This window comes from Tenrec ecaudatus, chromosome 4 (genome assembly GCF_050624435.1).
Source record: "Tenrec ecaudatus isolate mTenEca1 chromosome 4, mTenEca1.hap1, whole genome shotgun sequence".
Lineage (NCBI taxonomy): Eukaryota > Metazoa > Chordata > Mammalia > Afrosoricida > Tenrecidae > Tenrec > Tenrec ecaudatus.
In genome coordinates, this window is record NC_134533.1 from 34,237,051 (window position 1) to 34,250,257 (window position 13,207).

Here is a 13,207-nt window from a genome sequence, read left to right on the forward strand (position 1 = left end):
CCCAGGAAATGGCATCTGCCAATCCAGTCCAGGATGGCAACCCAAACTCAGGGGAGACTGCTTCCGAACGCCAGAGTGCAGGCACCAGGAAAAGGGAGCTGGGGACAGGGCAGGCAGGCCCCCAGGAGGAAGGACAGGGTGCAGGAAGATTTCACCCAGTGCCGCACTGGCAAATCCAATCAAGGCACGCCTGGGGCACCTACCCTGGAGAGCATGAGGTGACATGTTGTACAAAATGCTGTTTATTGAGCCAACAACCGGAGACAGTTTCTGCCGTGTGAGCACATTTAGAGCTCAGAGCCAAGATCGCTCCCTGTCACTACACTTCAGTCACTGGGTGGGAAGCTCTCTCGTCCACAATGGACACGCACCCCTGTCTTCAAAAGGGGACCAAAAATGGCGGACAACACTACAGCCACCTTGCATATAGTCCCGCTGGTGGTTAACAGGCCCCAAACAGAATTTTGTATAGGGACAGGCTGAAATATTTCCTGCCCAAGAAGCTCGGGCATGAATGCATGGTCAAGCTACATACTGCCCCGTGTCCAGCAGCTCAGGACGCTGGGCCGACACCCAGAGCCCCGTTCTCGGCCCAAGAGCTTATAAAGAGGATTTTAAACCAGCTGTAGTCAATGGAATTAAAAGATGATCGACTTTCACCACAAACGTTTGAAGCTCCCCCTTCTACCTAGCCGATGACTGCAGTCCTCCTCTTGTGATCTCAGGATAGGGAAAAGGCATTTACAAAAAACTCATTAACCTTGCAAACCGCGGAGCAGACCCAAGGGAGTGGAGCCCACTGCCTGGATGACTAAATGCTCGTCTCAAGTGCTGAGGGGCTGGTAAGGGCAGAAGCCACCGGCTGAAGAACACCGGGCTCCTATCTGCTGGCGTGCTGTTCGCTAAAGCGCATCCCTCCACGCTCGCACTCTCTCCAGCGCGTGCATGGAGGCTCTGCCTCTGTTCATCATTCTCAGAAGATGTGCGCTGGACATTTCTCTTCCATTGCTCTCTCAGCTGGATGGAAAGGCAACCGTTTTTTAAATAAAATGTCGGAATTCCCAGCCCTCTTAGGTCTGTCCCTCTACGGCCCTATTTCAGATGCTTTCTCAGAAAGGAACTGGTGCCCAGGCTGAGCCCAGCTTAGACGGCCCCTCCGGGTCCCCTCCCTCTGCCACATGGGCTCCTGTCCACACGGGGAAGCCTTCTCTGTGTGAAGCCTCTCTTTCTCCATGGTGTCACCAGGCCAGTGCAAAAAGGAAGACAGGGATTCTGCGTGGGTGGCAGGTCCTCCGTGGAAAGGACTTGGGATCGAAGCCAGCTGTCCCCAGGAGCATTTTGAGGCCCCACATTTTAGAACTTCCAGGTCCCGCTTTAATCGCAGGGAATGACTCTCTCTAGGTCTCCCTCACAGCTCCTGCACCACACCCTCCCTGCCTCACAGAGCACAAACACTCCACCACCGCGTGCCCCAAGCCGCGTGGACCTCCCCAAGGCAGCTTTCCCGACAAACCACACCACTGAGGCCACGCCAGACTCCAGACCAGCTACTTCCAGAGCTCCGAGGCCTCTGAGCCCCGCCCTCCACAGCCCTCTTACCCCAGGAACCTCCAGTCCCTGATGGCAAGGATGGCTGGTCTGGGAGTCCGAGAACACACCTCCTCCCCAGAGGAGAAGAACAGTGCAAGATTCTATGTGCAAATGCAAATATTTGCAAACAATCATTTTTTTTTCAACTCTACACATCTCCAAAGTTCAAGTCACATCCAGGAACGGACTCAGGGGCTGGTATCCACCAGCCCCTCACACCCCAGGGAAACAAGAGTCTGTTTCTGGAATGAGAAGGATTGCGGCCGCATCGGCTACCCAACCCGCCCCAGGCTCACCCCTTGAGTCTGAGAGGAAACCCAGGACGGAGGTGCTGAGGCTTAGTGACTTTACAGAGGTGGCCGCAGTCCCAATGGCGAGGAGGTTTACACCAGGTCCCCTCGGATGGAGCCAGACCGGGTCAAGCCCTTTAGCAGAATAGGGCAGCGTTCCCCCAGCGCTCCACAGGGGGCAGGGTCCGCCTCATCCTGGCTGATCAGCAGGGGTTGGAACGATCCAGGTGGTGGGGCAGGGGGTGACTCAGCTGAGGGAAGCACAGTTCAGCTCCGTGTCCTCCTGGCTGGCCCCGGCCACCTCCTCCAGCTCCTCAGAGCTGTCGGTGATGTTGGGCTCACTGGAGCACTGCCGAGAGGCTGGCGGGAAGCTGGGCGGCAGGAGCAGACACTTGTCCTCACTGCCGGCCTCCTCACCCAAGCCGGAGTGCATCCTGGTGGCCATGGCCAGCAGCTGGATGTCCGAAAGGGCATTGGCCACTGTGTGCCGCCGGACGCTGCCGCACTTCTCCAGGTAGGCCTCGCCCTCTTGCTCCGTCAGTGGGCTCAGCATCATCTCGTTCAGTGGCCGGCCGGCTGCGCTCATGGTGGATGCATAGTTCAGAAGCGTCATCTTGGGTCGGACCCTGGAGTGTCGCCTGGCTGCAGTAGGAAACACCAGAAAAGACGGTCACTGGGAGGTGGTGGGGCGGTATGTGTGTGCGTGTGTGTGTGTGTGTGTGTGTGTGTGAAGAATCTACTGCTGTCGAGCCACTCCCCGTTCGTGGTGGCCCCCAGTGCTACAGGAGAACAGCTCCACCGCGCTTCTTGGGCTGCAGGAGTCCTGGCGGCACAGTGGTCATGCACTGGTTTGCAAACCATCAGGGCAGCAGTGTGAAACCTCCAGCCACTCTGAGGGAGGGAGGGAGCGTGCTTTCTGCTCCCATGGAGTCACAGCCTCCGAAACCCACAGAGGCAGTCCTACCTGTCGTATAGGGTCACCGTGGGTCGGAATCACCTCGGTGGTTCAGGGAACCTTTACAGAAGCAGGTGGCCAGGTCATCCTTCCCCGTGCTACTGGATGGGGTGGAACCACCAGCCTTTACCGTAGGAGCCTGAGATAGTTTATTGTGCCAGCCTGGCCAATAAACACAAGTGGAATTAATTGATGGGCGGAGAGATAAATGGCTCGGTGAGCCTCGCCTTTCTTGTCTCTTTTTCTTTGATCATCGGACCAGTGTGCAGCTGCCTTGCTTGTTCTGTGCCTCAATTTACAGGCTACACTACCTGTGGGGCGCCTAACCTGTGGACTGTGTCGCTGTAAGTTGAGGTCCCTTTAAGACCACATGATTGGAATTCACATCTCTTGAGCTGGGGACTGTTGGTGACCTGGCTGACATTTGGTGACCTGCCTTGCTGTTTGCTGCCTGTGCTGGGATAGCCTAGCTCTCTCTACAGAGGACTACCTGGTAGCTCTCAAGACTTGAATGACTGCTAGTGTCTCACAACTCTCTCACAGAGTGAGTTGCACTAAGCCATTTGTACTGTTTTATAATTTAACTATTCATTTCTTGTATTATATATCTATCTGTAAATAATTTAACTGTTTATTTCTTGTGTTATCTATCTATCTATCTATCTATCTATCTATCTATCTATCTATCTATAAGTACTAGCAATCTGGTTTGTCTCTAGAGAACCCTAATACAGAGCTGAACAGAAATCTGTCTGGAAGACAGAGGAGGAATGGTTTCAGTTGCAGCCCTGCTAAAACGCAAGCAACGAGAAGAAATCAAATGATCTTTACTCGTGGATGACGGATCCTATACAGAGAAAATTCCAAGGAGTCTGCAAGAACATTCAGAGCTAATCGAGGAATCTAGCAAAGTTGCAGAGGGCAGAGTTGGTAACAGCAGCAGCAAATTCTGTTGGATTTCTATACACCAGCAAGGAGAAATCTGAAAGGGCATGGAGGGAAACACGTCCATCGTCAATACTAGAGTCGCCGTGTTGTGAAAGTGGGTGAAGGGTGGGCAGCAGACGACCAATGGCAAAGGGGGGCATCGTCAGGTGCACAGAGGAGAGAATACAATGGTTCCCACGGTTCTGCAATGATAGTGGAAACACAGAGTACCGACGAGTGGGGACAGACAGAAGCAGGCACGAAAGGGGAACAGGCGTGGAAGGTGAATGGGAGCGTACCCATGCGTACACACGGCTCTGACAGATGACACTTCTACCTACAGACCCACATGCGCTGCAAATACGCCCACCCAGCTATAACCAAGCACCTCAAGGGAATGAGTCAGTGTGTCGGGGACTTAGGACTAGTCTCAGGGAGAGCATCTTAGGTCAACGGACGGACACCACCTAGTTCACAAAGACAATGTTCTACATCCTACTTGGAAGACTACTGCCCGGGGTCCTAAAGGCTTGAGAGTGGTCCTCTAACCTTAGAGAGACCAACTAGTCATCCAGAGCTAAGGAGAGTGAAGCAAAGACTCCTAGGAGCAATTAGTCCAAAGGACAAATGAGCCACGTGAACTACGGTCTCCACTATCCTGAGACCAGAAATGAGAGGCTTCCCAGCCCCCACTATGGACAACTCTGACACAGATCACAACAGAAGGTCTTGGACAGGAAGGGAGCATGGGGAGAAAGTAGAACAAAATTCAAAATTATAAAAAAGTCCAAACTTCTAGGTCTGACAGAGGCTAGTGCCACCTTTGCCCTGTGGCGCTTCAACTAGAACCAAACCCTGGAAGGGCTCTGATTTCAGCCAAACAGGTGTATGGGAGGTCTTATAACCCCAGGGAGGAATGTAGTCCTCAGTGCCATCGATCACATGAAGCCCACAGGCAGCATGTGTCCCACACAGAGCTCAGAGGCAGGCAGGGACAGGAAGGGTATGATAGATAGGTTTTATTGTGCCAACCTGGCTAATAGGAACATGTGAGATAAATATGGTCGCAGATTGATTGGAGGGCAAAGAGATAAGTGGCTCTGCAAGGCCCGCCCCTCTCACGCTTTTTGGGGAACAGAGCAGTGTGCAGCTGCTTTAGCTAGTTCTCTGCCTCAACTTGTGAGCTACACTACCTGTGGGACAGGCAACCCGTGAATCTTGTCGCCAGAGTTTGAGGTTCCTTCGAGAACTGCTACACCATGCTGCTGGTGTGCACATCGCTTGAGTCTCCTGCTGTCCAATCCTCTCATCTTGCATTGCTTAACTTTGATATCCTACCTGGGCCTGCTTCGATAAGCTCATGAGCTGCTGTTGGTGAACCGAACTGCTTTTTACTGCCTGTGGCCAGACTGCCTGCATTGCTTTATGGAAGACTCAGCTGTCTGCTTCCTTGACCTTGGGCCCAGCAGCCCTCGTGAGTTGAAGGACTTCCAGTATATTAACTGTTCCACAGAAGTGAGTTGAACTGAGCCCTCTATACTGCTATGTGGACTAATTAGCTAGTATAATCCTTCATGCTGTATCTATCTATCTATCTATCTATCTATCTATCTATCTATCTATCTATCTATATATCTATCATCTATCTGTCTATCTGATCGTAAGTGTCCTGGTTTTGTTTCTCTAGAGAACCCTAACACAAATGGCAAGGTGGGACCCAGTGAGGGCGTGGGGCGAGTGCTGAGACACGGGAGGGATTGCAGCCAATGTCAGGAAACCAAGCGTGTATGAGCTGTTGAACAGAAAACCAATTTGCTCTGCCAACTCTCACCCAAACGACACCTTTAGAAATTTAAAATTAATATTTAAAAAATCAAATGCCTGAGACGAAGCTGATCATGTCTGAATGCTTCTCTCCTCGTTTGTACCTGCTTCGGCTGGGTACAGCCTCTGCCTCCAAGGTCATCAGAGGGCTGGCCTTGATTGATTAGGTTCAAGGAAATTTCTGCACTTTCTCAGCGGATGTGGATCTGCACTGCATTTTCTCTAAGTGCCTTGTCAACCAGTTACCTCTGAAGACCTGGGCGTCGGCTGGACCAGCCTCCAGAAGAAACCTCCTAGATCCACTCAGGCGGTTGTGGTCCCGCTGGGTCAACAAATGGAACCAGGAGGCCTCTGAAGCTCCCATCCAGAGGGAGAGGGACTTAGAGAGTTCCTGGTATCAAAGCCGGGACAGGAGGGCATGCCCACCTCACCCACCCCTTCTTTTCCAGCCAGGCCAGTGGTCAAAAGCCCACGTCCTGTCCAGGTCATCTCTCTGGGTTCAAATTGCCTTTTGCTCCAGTCAAGATGGGGCTGGACAGGGCTCTGTCCATGATGGTTCCATAGAGGGAGAAGCAAAGGGGAGGCTGAACCTGGATTAGTAGGAAACTGTCCATCCTGTCCTCCTCACCACATTCCAGGAACCGAGCTTGCCTTGGGCATACAAGAGTACCTACGTTGGGCTATGTTGTTATTTCCCTCCTGCTGGAGGAGAAAACCAAGGATCAGCAAGGTAATCCCTTACCTTAAGGTCACACAGCTCAGGTGGTAGAACTGGGAGGCCCAAAGAGGCGGGGGGGGGGGGACATGTCACTTGATCTTCCTGGCGTTACAACAGGCCCGGCACCTTTAGGGAAGGGCTAGCCAAGTATATGGGGTTCAAAGACAAGAGGAAACACCCCGCCCCCGGGCGGGACAATCAGGAGGCTTGCCAGGGGGCATGGCATTGTTGCTAGGGCAGCAGACCTCCCAGACAGGTCAGGAGAACAGTGTTCTGGACACGGACAGTGTTTCAGTTAGTGGCCATCACACCAGTTATCACAACGCATGGCAGCCCCACATGTGTCCGAGTAGAGCTCAGTTCCGGTTGTCACGGGCTGATCAGTCAGAAGGAGATCATCAGGCCTGTCTTCCTAATCTCTCGGTCTGGAAGATGGGCTGCCACGTGTTCAGCCTCATCGACAGTCTGGTGGTGAAATGTTCTGGCCAGAAATAGAGCCTGGGCCCAAATTCCACCGGGGAACCCCAAAGCCCCATGAATGTATATGAACTTGCGAAACCAACAAGGGATATAACCCTAACCCTCAGGACAGAGTCCACAGCTACTGGCTCTGGGAGGGGGTTGACAGTAACACTAGCTTTTCAAAATCAAGTGGACTCTTGAGTTTACTGAATCCCTCCACTGCCTCACTGGTTAGCCTGTCTCTTCCTGAAACAAGAAGGGCTGCCCTCATTAGCCCTACTGTACAGAGGAGGAAAACTGAGGCTCAGCCCGGTTCTCCCAAGAACTAAATGTCAGGGGTCAACGTTCTCACTACACCTGCTGCCTCGGTTGAGACCGGATAACAGCACCCACCGCCTCAGTGCAGACAGGAGGCTGCTGCTGGGCAGAAGTGACCTGCCCCCCTCTTAGACCAAAGGTTACGATGGGGCAAACCCCCCAGGGAGACTCTACAGAGACAAACACAGACTCGGAGCCAAGCCACCCACACTTGGAGAATGTTCCACATTTTCACAATGACCACGGATGACTTTGATGAGCTGAAAAATCGATAGCTAGAAAACAGAAGCATCAGAAGAGTTCAAAGCACCAAGTACCACACGAAAGAAGCCTCCTTATAAAACCCCTTGAAAAAATTCATTTCTTGCACTCTGCTGTTAAAAGCAAGTGGCTAGGATCAGCCCGGCAGGAGATGGGGGGTGGAACACCCACCCCTTCCTTGAAACGGAAGAATGCCACCACCGAACCGCCACTGTCCCCTACGAGCGAGGTGGTATACCCCCAAAGAAGGGGCTCCGCAGACATGACTGCATTGACGCTAATCAAAGGAACGAAGAGCAACCAGTGTGAAGTGGGCACGATCGCCCTGCCCATTCGGTGGAAGGGGAAACCGAGGCTGGGATGTTCAATAACCAGACAGTGGCTACTGCTCAGTGAGGGAGGGGGACACAAGCCCAGGGCTGACAGGGAGGCCCTGCCCGTGCCTGTCGGTGGATGGCACACAGACTGCTAGAACAGGGTACGGACAAGAGGAGAGTGCGTTAGGCGCAGAGGACAGTGCCCGAGAGTGCGCCAGACGAGACTACCTGAACCGGCCATGCGTGATGCGTTCATTCTGTCTGGATGTGTTCATTCTGTCTGACACACACACACACACACACACACACACACACACACACACACACACACACACACACACACTGCAGCACAAGGTGGCCAGTGCCGGCACTGGGTTGGGGGGATGGCGGAGAGGAGAGCTGTACACAACATCTGCAGTGAGCCCACGTGGGAGGCAAAGCCCTCTCTGGCCGGGCCCTTAGGACAGCAGGCAGCCCTGCTGCAGCCTGGCAGCTTCCCCCAGTGAGACAGAGCCTCTGTGGCTCAGAGATGTTCAGTCACTCGCCGCTGGCCACACAGCGGAGCCCAGGCTCTCGTGGCGGGCAGGCCCTGCTCTCCCTCCTCCTGGCTGTCCAGCTGAGGATCTGGCAGGATGGGCCAACAAGCTCCTCCCCGCACTTTCTGTTCCCAGGCCTGGGCGTTGGCAAGGCTGAGACCACAGGGGCAGGCAGGGCTGGCCAGCCAAGCTGCCCAGACTCAGAGCCAGCCCTAGGCAAGTGTGTTGGCTTTCTCCCCCGCCTTGGCCACCCCCCCACCCCGCCATCCGCCTACCTTGCCTCCCCCTCCACCCCCAACCCGAGGCCCCTTGGGAGGTCCCTCAGGGGCTTCAAACCAAACCAAGCAGTGCTGGCCCCAGAGGACAGCCAGCTCCCCAGGGGGCTGCTGCTGTTGGCATCCTTTCCTTCTTCAAGGCGACCTGGCCTCAGAACAGCCCGGCCCTGCCCTGCCCGGCCTTGCCCCGTGAGCAGGCGAGCAGGCATCTCCAGGACAGGACGTACTTCCTGGCAGCACCTCCTGTGGGTGAGCAGGGAGAGGGCCAGCCTGCCACCTCTCCTCTACCTGCCCCCAGGCCACCTCATCTGTGCGCTGCAGGCCTTTCTCATGGGCTGGGCTGAGGGGGGCCAGGCACCCTGCTGAGCACTGGAGCCCAGGCCCCTGTGCCTGAGCCAAACACGGCAGCTCCTTTCAGGAGCAGAGCTGGACCCGCAGGCTCCGGACCTTTGTTGGGAACCGGGTTCCCAGGCCTTTGATCTCCCAGGCTTGAAGCCTGGCCCCAGCCAGCGTGGCAGCAACCATAATGCGGCCATTGTGACCCTCAAGCACCAAGCCCATTGTGGGCGCCCCTCTCCAGGCTGGGGCACCTGAATGCCGATGAATGCCTCCTTGTCACGCACAGGGGTACAGGAATTTTGCACGCACTCTCGCACACACACACACACCCCTCCTCCTGTGACACATGCAGATGGCAGTCACGGCCCAGCTGCCTGGAAACTTCTGGAACTGGAAGACAGGGAGATCCATGGGTTGGCCCTCTGGAGAGTCTGCCTTTTCCTGTTGCAATTAGAACAGTTTTACTGTTCTCTCCCCTACTCCACTACCCTAGAAAGCAACCGTTTTCACCAAGAGGCCACTCTGGAGGTGAGGTGTGTGTGTGTGTGTGTGTGTGTGTGTGTGTGCTGTGGTATGGTGTGCTGTGGTATGGTGTGCCGTGTGTAGGGTAGTGGTAGGGTGTGTGTGTGGTATGATATGATGTGTGTGGTGGATGGTGTATGTGTGTTGTATGTCTGTGTATGGTGTTGTGTGTGGTGTGATGTGGTGGGTGATGTGTGTGGCATGGTGTGACGCAGTGGATGGTATGTGCTGAGTGGTGTGGTGCGTGGTGTATGGGTATGGTGTGTTATGTTGTGTGTGGTGTGTGTGTAGCATGTTGTGTGTGGTGTGATGTGATGTGAGGGGGAGCATATCATGTAGTGTGTGGTGTGACATGGTGACTGATGTGTGCTGAGTGGTGTGGGGTGGATGTGTGTGTGGTGTGTGTGGTGTGACACAGCTTACGGTGGGTGCTGAGTGGTGTGGTGCATGGTGTGTTGTGTGTGGTGTGTGTAGCATGTTGTATGTGTGTGTGGTGTGACACAGCTGATGGTGTGTGCTGAGTGGTGTGGTGCATGGTGTGTGCACATACGTGCATACCGTGACCCAAACACACACTCCACTGTAGGCAGCAGACTCATCTTTTCCCAACTCGGGGTGAAGGCTCACTTCCCAAAACACGAAGGCTGTGAGCAGGAGGAGCGCTTTCTCAGGAAACCCTGGGGGCAGCATGGCCTGGGAAAGCCTCCACTCCGGACCCTCCAGGAAGCGCATGTGGTTCACACAAGGGCCTCAGACTGCAAGAGGTTCTGGTCCACCCTCTGCCGCCTGGAAGGCAAGGGTCGCCAGTCTACTGTGGGCCTTCTCTGACACCGGGCATGTCCTAGGGCACAATCAACTCAAGGAACCTGGTGTCTGTCCTCCTTTCCTGGCTGTACTCGCCGACCCCATGTCTCAGGGGACATGTCTTAAACACTCTGAGACTGAGGTCGATGTAGTACCCACCACTGGGGCTGGGACAGAATGGAACCAAGACCCACTCAGAACCTGGAATTCAACAGACACCAGACACAGGGTGGCTTCTACAGTGGAGTCCCAGCTGCTTGGGACCCCTCCCCGCCACCAGGACCCCAAAAGAACCATGGGAAAGCCCTGTCAAGTGTACAAAGATTCCTCATATCCAACACACGGCCAGGCCTCTCAACAGCCCCTCCCGTGTGCTGGATAAAGCCAATTGGCCCCGTTTTGCTGAAGGGAAGACAGACGGGCTCAGGGAATCCACTATGTGGAAGGAGGTGTTCTCAGGAAGGATGGGGACCACGCTGGCTTTAGACGATGCAGATTTGGGGTGACATGTCTGGCCGAGGACCCCCATGGCTGGCTGTGGGATGCAAGGGCAACCACCATCTCCCCAGCTAGTCTTCCTCCTGACAGTTGTGGGGTGGACTTAGGATGGGGTGTGGGGCCAGTTGGAAAGACGTAGACAGCATGTGGCTTTGGAATCATAGGGCCAGCACCCAAGTGATCAAGTCCTTGTTTGTCTCATCTGAAAAATGGGAATACCAGGGCCTATTCTGTGGCACGGTACCCAGGCCACCCAGGACAGGGCCCGGGGCATGGCCCAGGCTCCTACTGCTATCGGTGACCTGGTGTGTGTTGTTCTTGCAACGCCTCCGTTCTTTCAGGTCCTCCATGCTCCACCTCTGATTCACCCCGCCCCCCACAGGTCCTTTGGTAGCCCTCCTTCCCTAGTTACTCAGCTCATCTACATTCATCCTGCAGGTGCCTAACAGCACCTCCCCACAAGGAGCCTTCCCCGATTCCCTGGTCCCACATGCCCCAGTCAGAGAACAGGGATGGGCCTGTCTGCCTGGCTGGGGATCTCAAACATCTCCAGAAACATTACAAATATTTCTGTAAATAATCAAAGGGTCATTTCCCTCCCATTCTCCCCCTCCTGAGTCAGGGTTTGCTCTTGGTGCAAGAATAAAACCTAAAACTTTCTCTTTGTAACTTGACAAAGGTGGGCCTCTCCTATCGGGGCTGGAAAGCCAGGGGAAGGGACTGCCTTGTGAGAAAGGCTGAATCTTGCCACCCAAATGTGTGTTAGAATCCTAACTCCTGGACACATAAATGCCATCTAATGTAATGTGGTCTAAATCACTAATGTTTTCCTTAAGACCTTCCATAAGACCAAGTGAAGTCAAAAGCTATTGCTAGTAGGCTGCAGGCCAGGCATGCACTGGTGTATACCTCACAGTCTGTTTAAACCTGTCTCTATGATCGGGGTTGGGGGTGGGGGTGGTGGTGAATGCAGACAAGTCCTCTTGGAAATACACTGAAGAGCTTTGATGAAAGGCTCCAGCCCCAACAGTAGCTTCCAGGGGGATATGCTGGTCAGTGAAATTCAAGGCAGAGAGGTCAGCTGAGAAGGTAATGGTGAATGGTTATTTTCTTTTGAGACTTCAAAGAGGGGATCTCGGTAGCCTTTCTCAAAGGACCCAGGATGGTCACTAGGGTGTATCATGAAATTTTAAGAGAATGGAACACTGCACCGGTGAGAAGAAGGCCAAAAAATCTGCAGAGGACTAGTTTTCCCATCGCAGTGCACCTGCTGTTTTCCCAGGAGAGCAACGAATAGTTTTGTAGTTCGCCCTAGAGTCCTGATCTTGTCCCTTCAGACGGCTTTTTGTTCCCCAAACTCAAGTAACATTGAACAGGAACATGATTGGAGTCCCTTCAGGATGCTAAAACTGACACTCGGATGCGATCTTCATTGAAGAGCGCAGAATTCCTCAGGGCAGGGTTAGAAAGCCCTCAGCAGTGTGGGGACTTGAAGAAGTGCGTGGGCTTCACTGGCAGATCTGCCGAGAAGCAAGAGCTTCATGTTTTCAGTATCTTGTTTCGTGCGGGTTTCTAGTTCTTTAAAACGCTGCTCTCCGGCATCTAAGTTCACCAGCTGGGGTCCTCTAACCGCGCAAGGGCAGCATGATCATTTGTTTTCTAAACAAGGACTTGTGTGAATGGTCACGCGAGGCAGGAGAGGATTTAACTGTCTCTTGCTTTTTATCGGTCTTGACTCAATGGCAGTGAGGGTTTTGCTTTCTATCAGTGAAATTGGCCCTATATTGCAGTTTAATGGGATACATCCATCTGTGGAGGCCTTATCAGTCTAAGATGGATCCTAAACCCACGTGATTCTGAGTGATCCCGAGAGCCATATGAGGAAGACCGATGCCGTATGAGGAACGCCATGGAAGTCAAGGAATGCTGGGGGAAGGGGAGGCTGTCGACTAGGGAGGTCCACACACAGTCGCGACCCCATTTGGAATCTCCTCCTGCAGAACGGTGAGGAAATGCTTATTCTTTAAAGAAGGGTGTCCCAGCAAATCCCACAAAACAAAGGCATTCTTGCAGAGCGAATTTTCACTCTTGTTCCTTACACTAGGCCCAGATGTGCTGGAGTGACCCTGTCACCACCCAACCTAGCCTACTGGTGTCCTGAGAGCTGCCTGCCCGCCTGGCCTCCCCAGCCTAGGGGAGCGGGGCCAGTTGGGTACATTGAGTCAGGAAGGTAGGCTCCAGGAAGCCTCCCCACCCACCCCGGAAGCCTGGGGAGGGCAGGAAGCTGGTTTTCAAGACCAGGAAGGAGAAGAACCCGGCAGGCTAGGCCCTGCACCTCTGATCCGTGGTGGCTGCGGTGAAGACGGTGACTCCAGGGAGACAGGAGGAGGGCTATGAACACTGCTGCCTTGCTCTGCAGCAGCGAGGCGCACCGAGAAGGGGCAGGAATCCCGGTGGAGGCTGGCCCCACCCCTTCCTCCTAGAGGAGGGGATGACAGGTTCCAAAGTTCTGCACCCCTCTGTGGTATAGCCTCCCGTCTTCAGGGCTCAGTTGCCTTCATACTGGCAAAC

General features: G+C 54.1%; 1 protein-coding gene across 1 annotated transcript in view; it reads right to left on the minus strand.

Moving 5' to 3' along the window:
* Window positions 1-1,455: 1,455 nt before the first annotated feature.
* PRR5L (proline rich 5 like) overlaps window positions 1,456-13,207 on the minus strand; it is a 67,560-nt gene continuing 55,808 nt past the window's right edge. Inside the window, exon 8 of the mRNA XM_075548365.1 lies at window positions 1,456-2,522. Coding sequence (XP_075404480.1) covers window positions 2,128-2,522 — 395 coding nt within the window. The 3' untranslated portion in view covers window positions 1,456-2,127. The remainder of the gene's footprint in view (window positions 2,523-13,207) is intronic.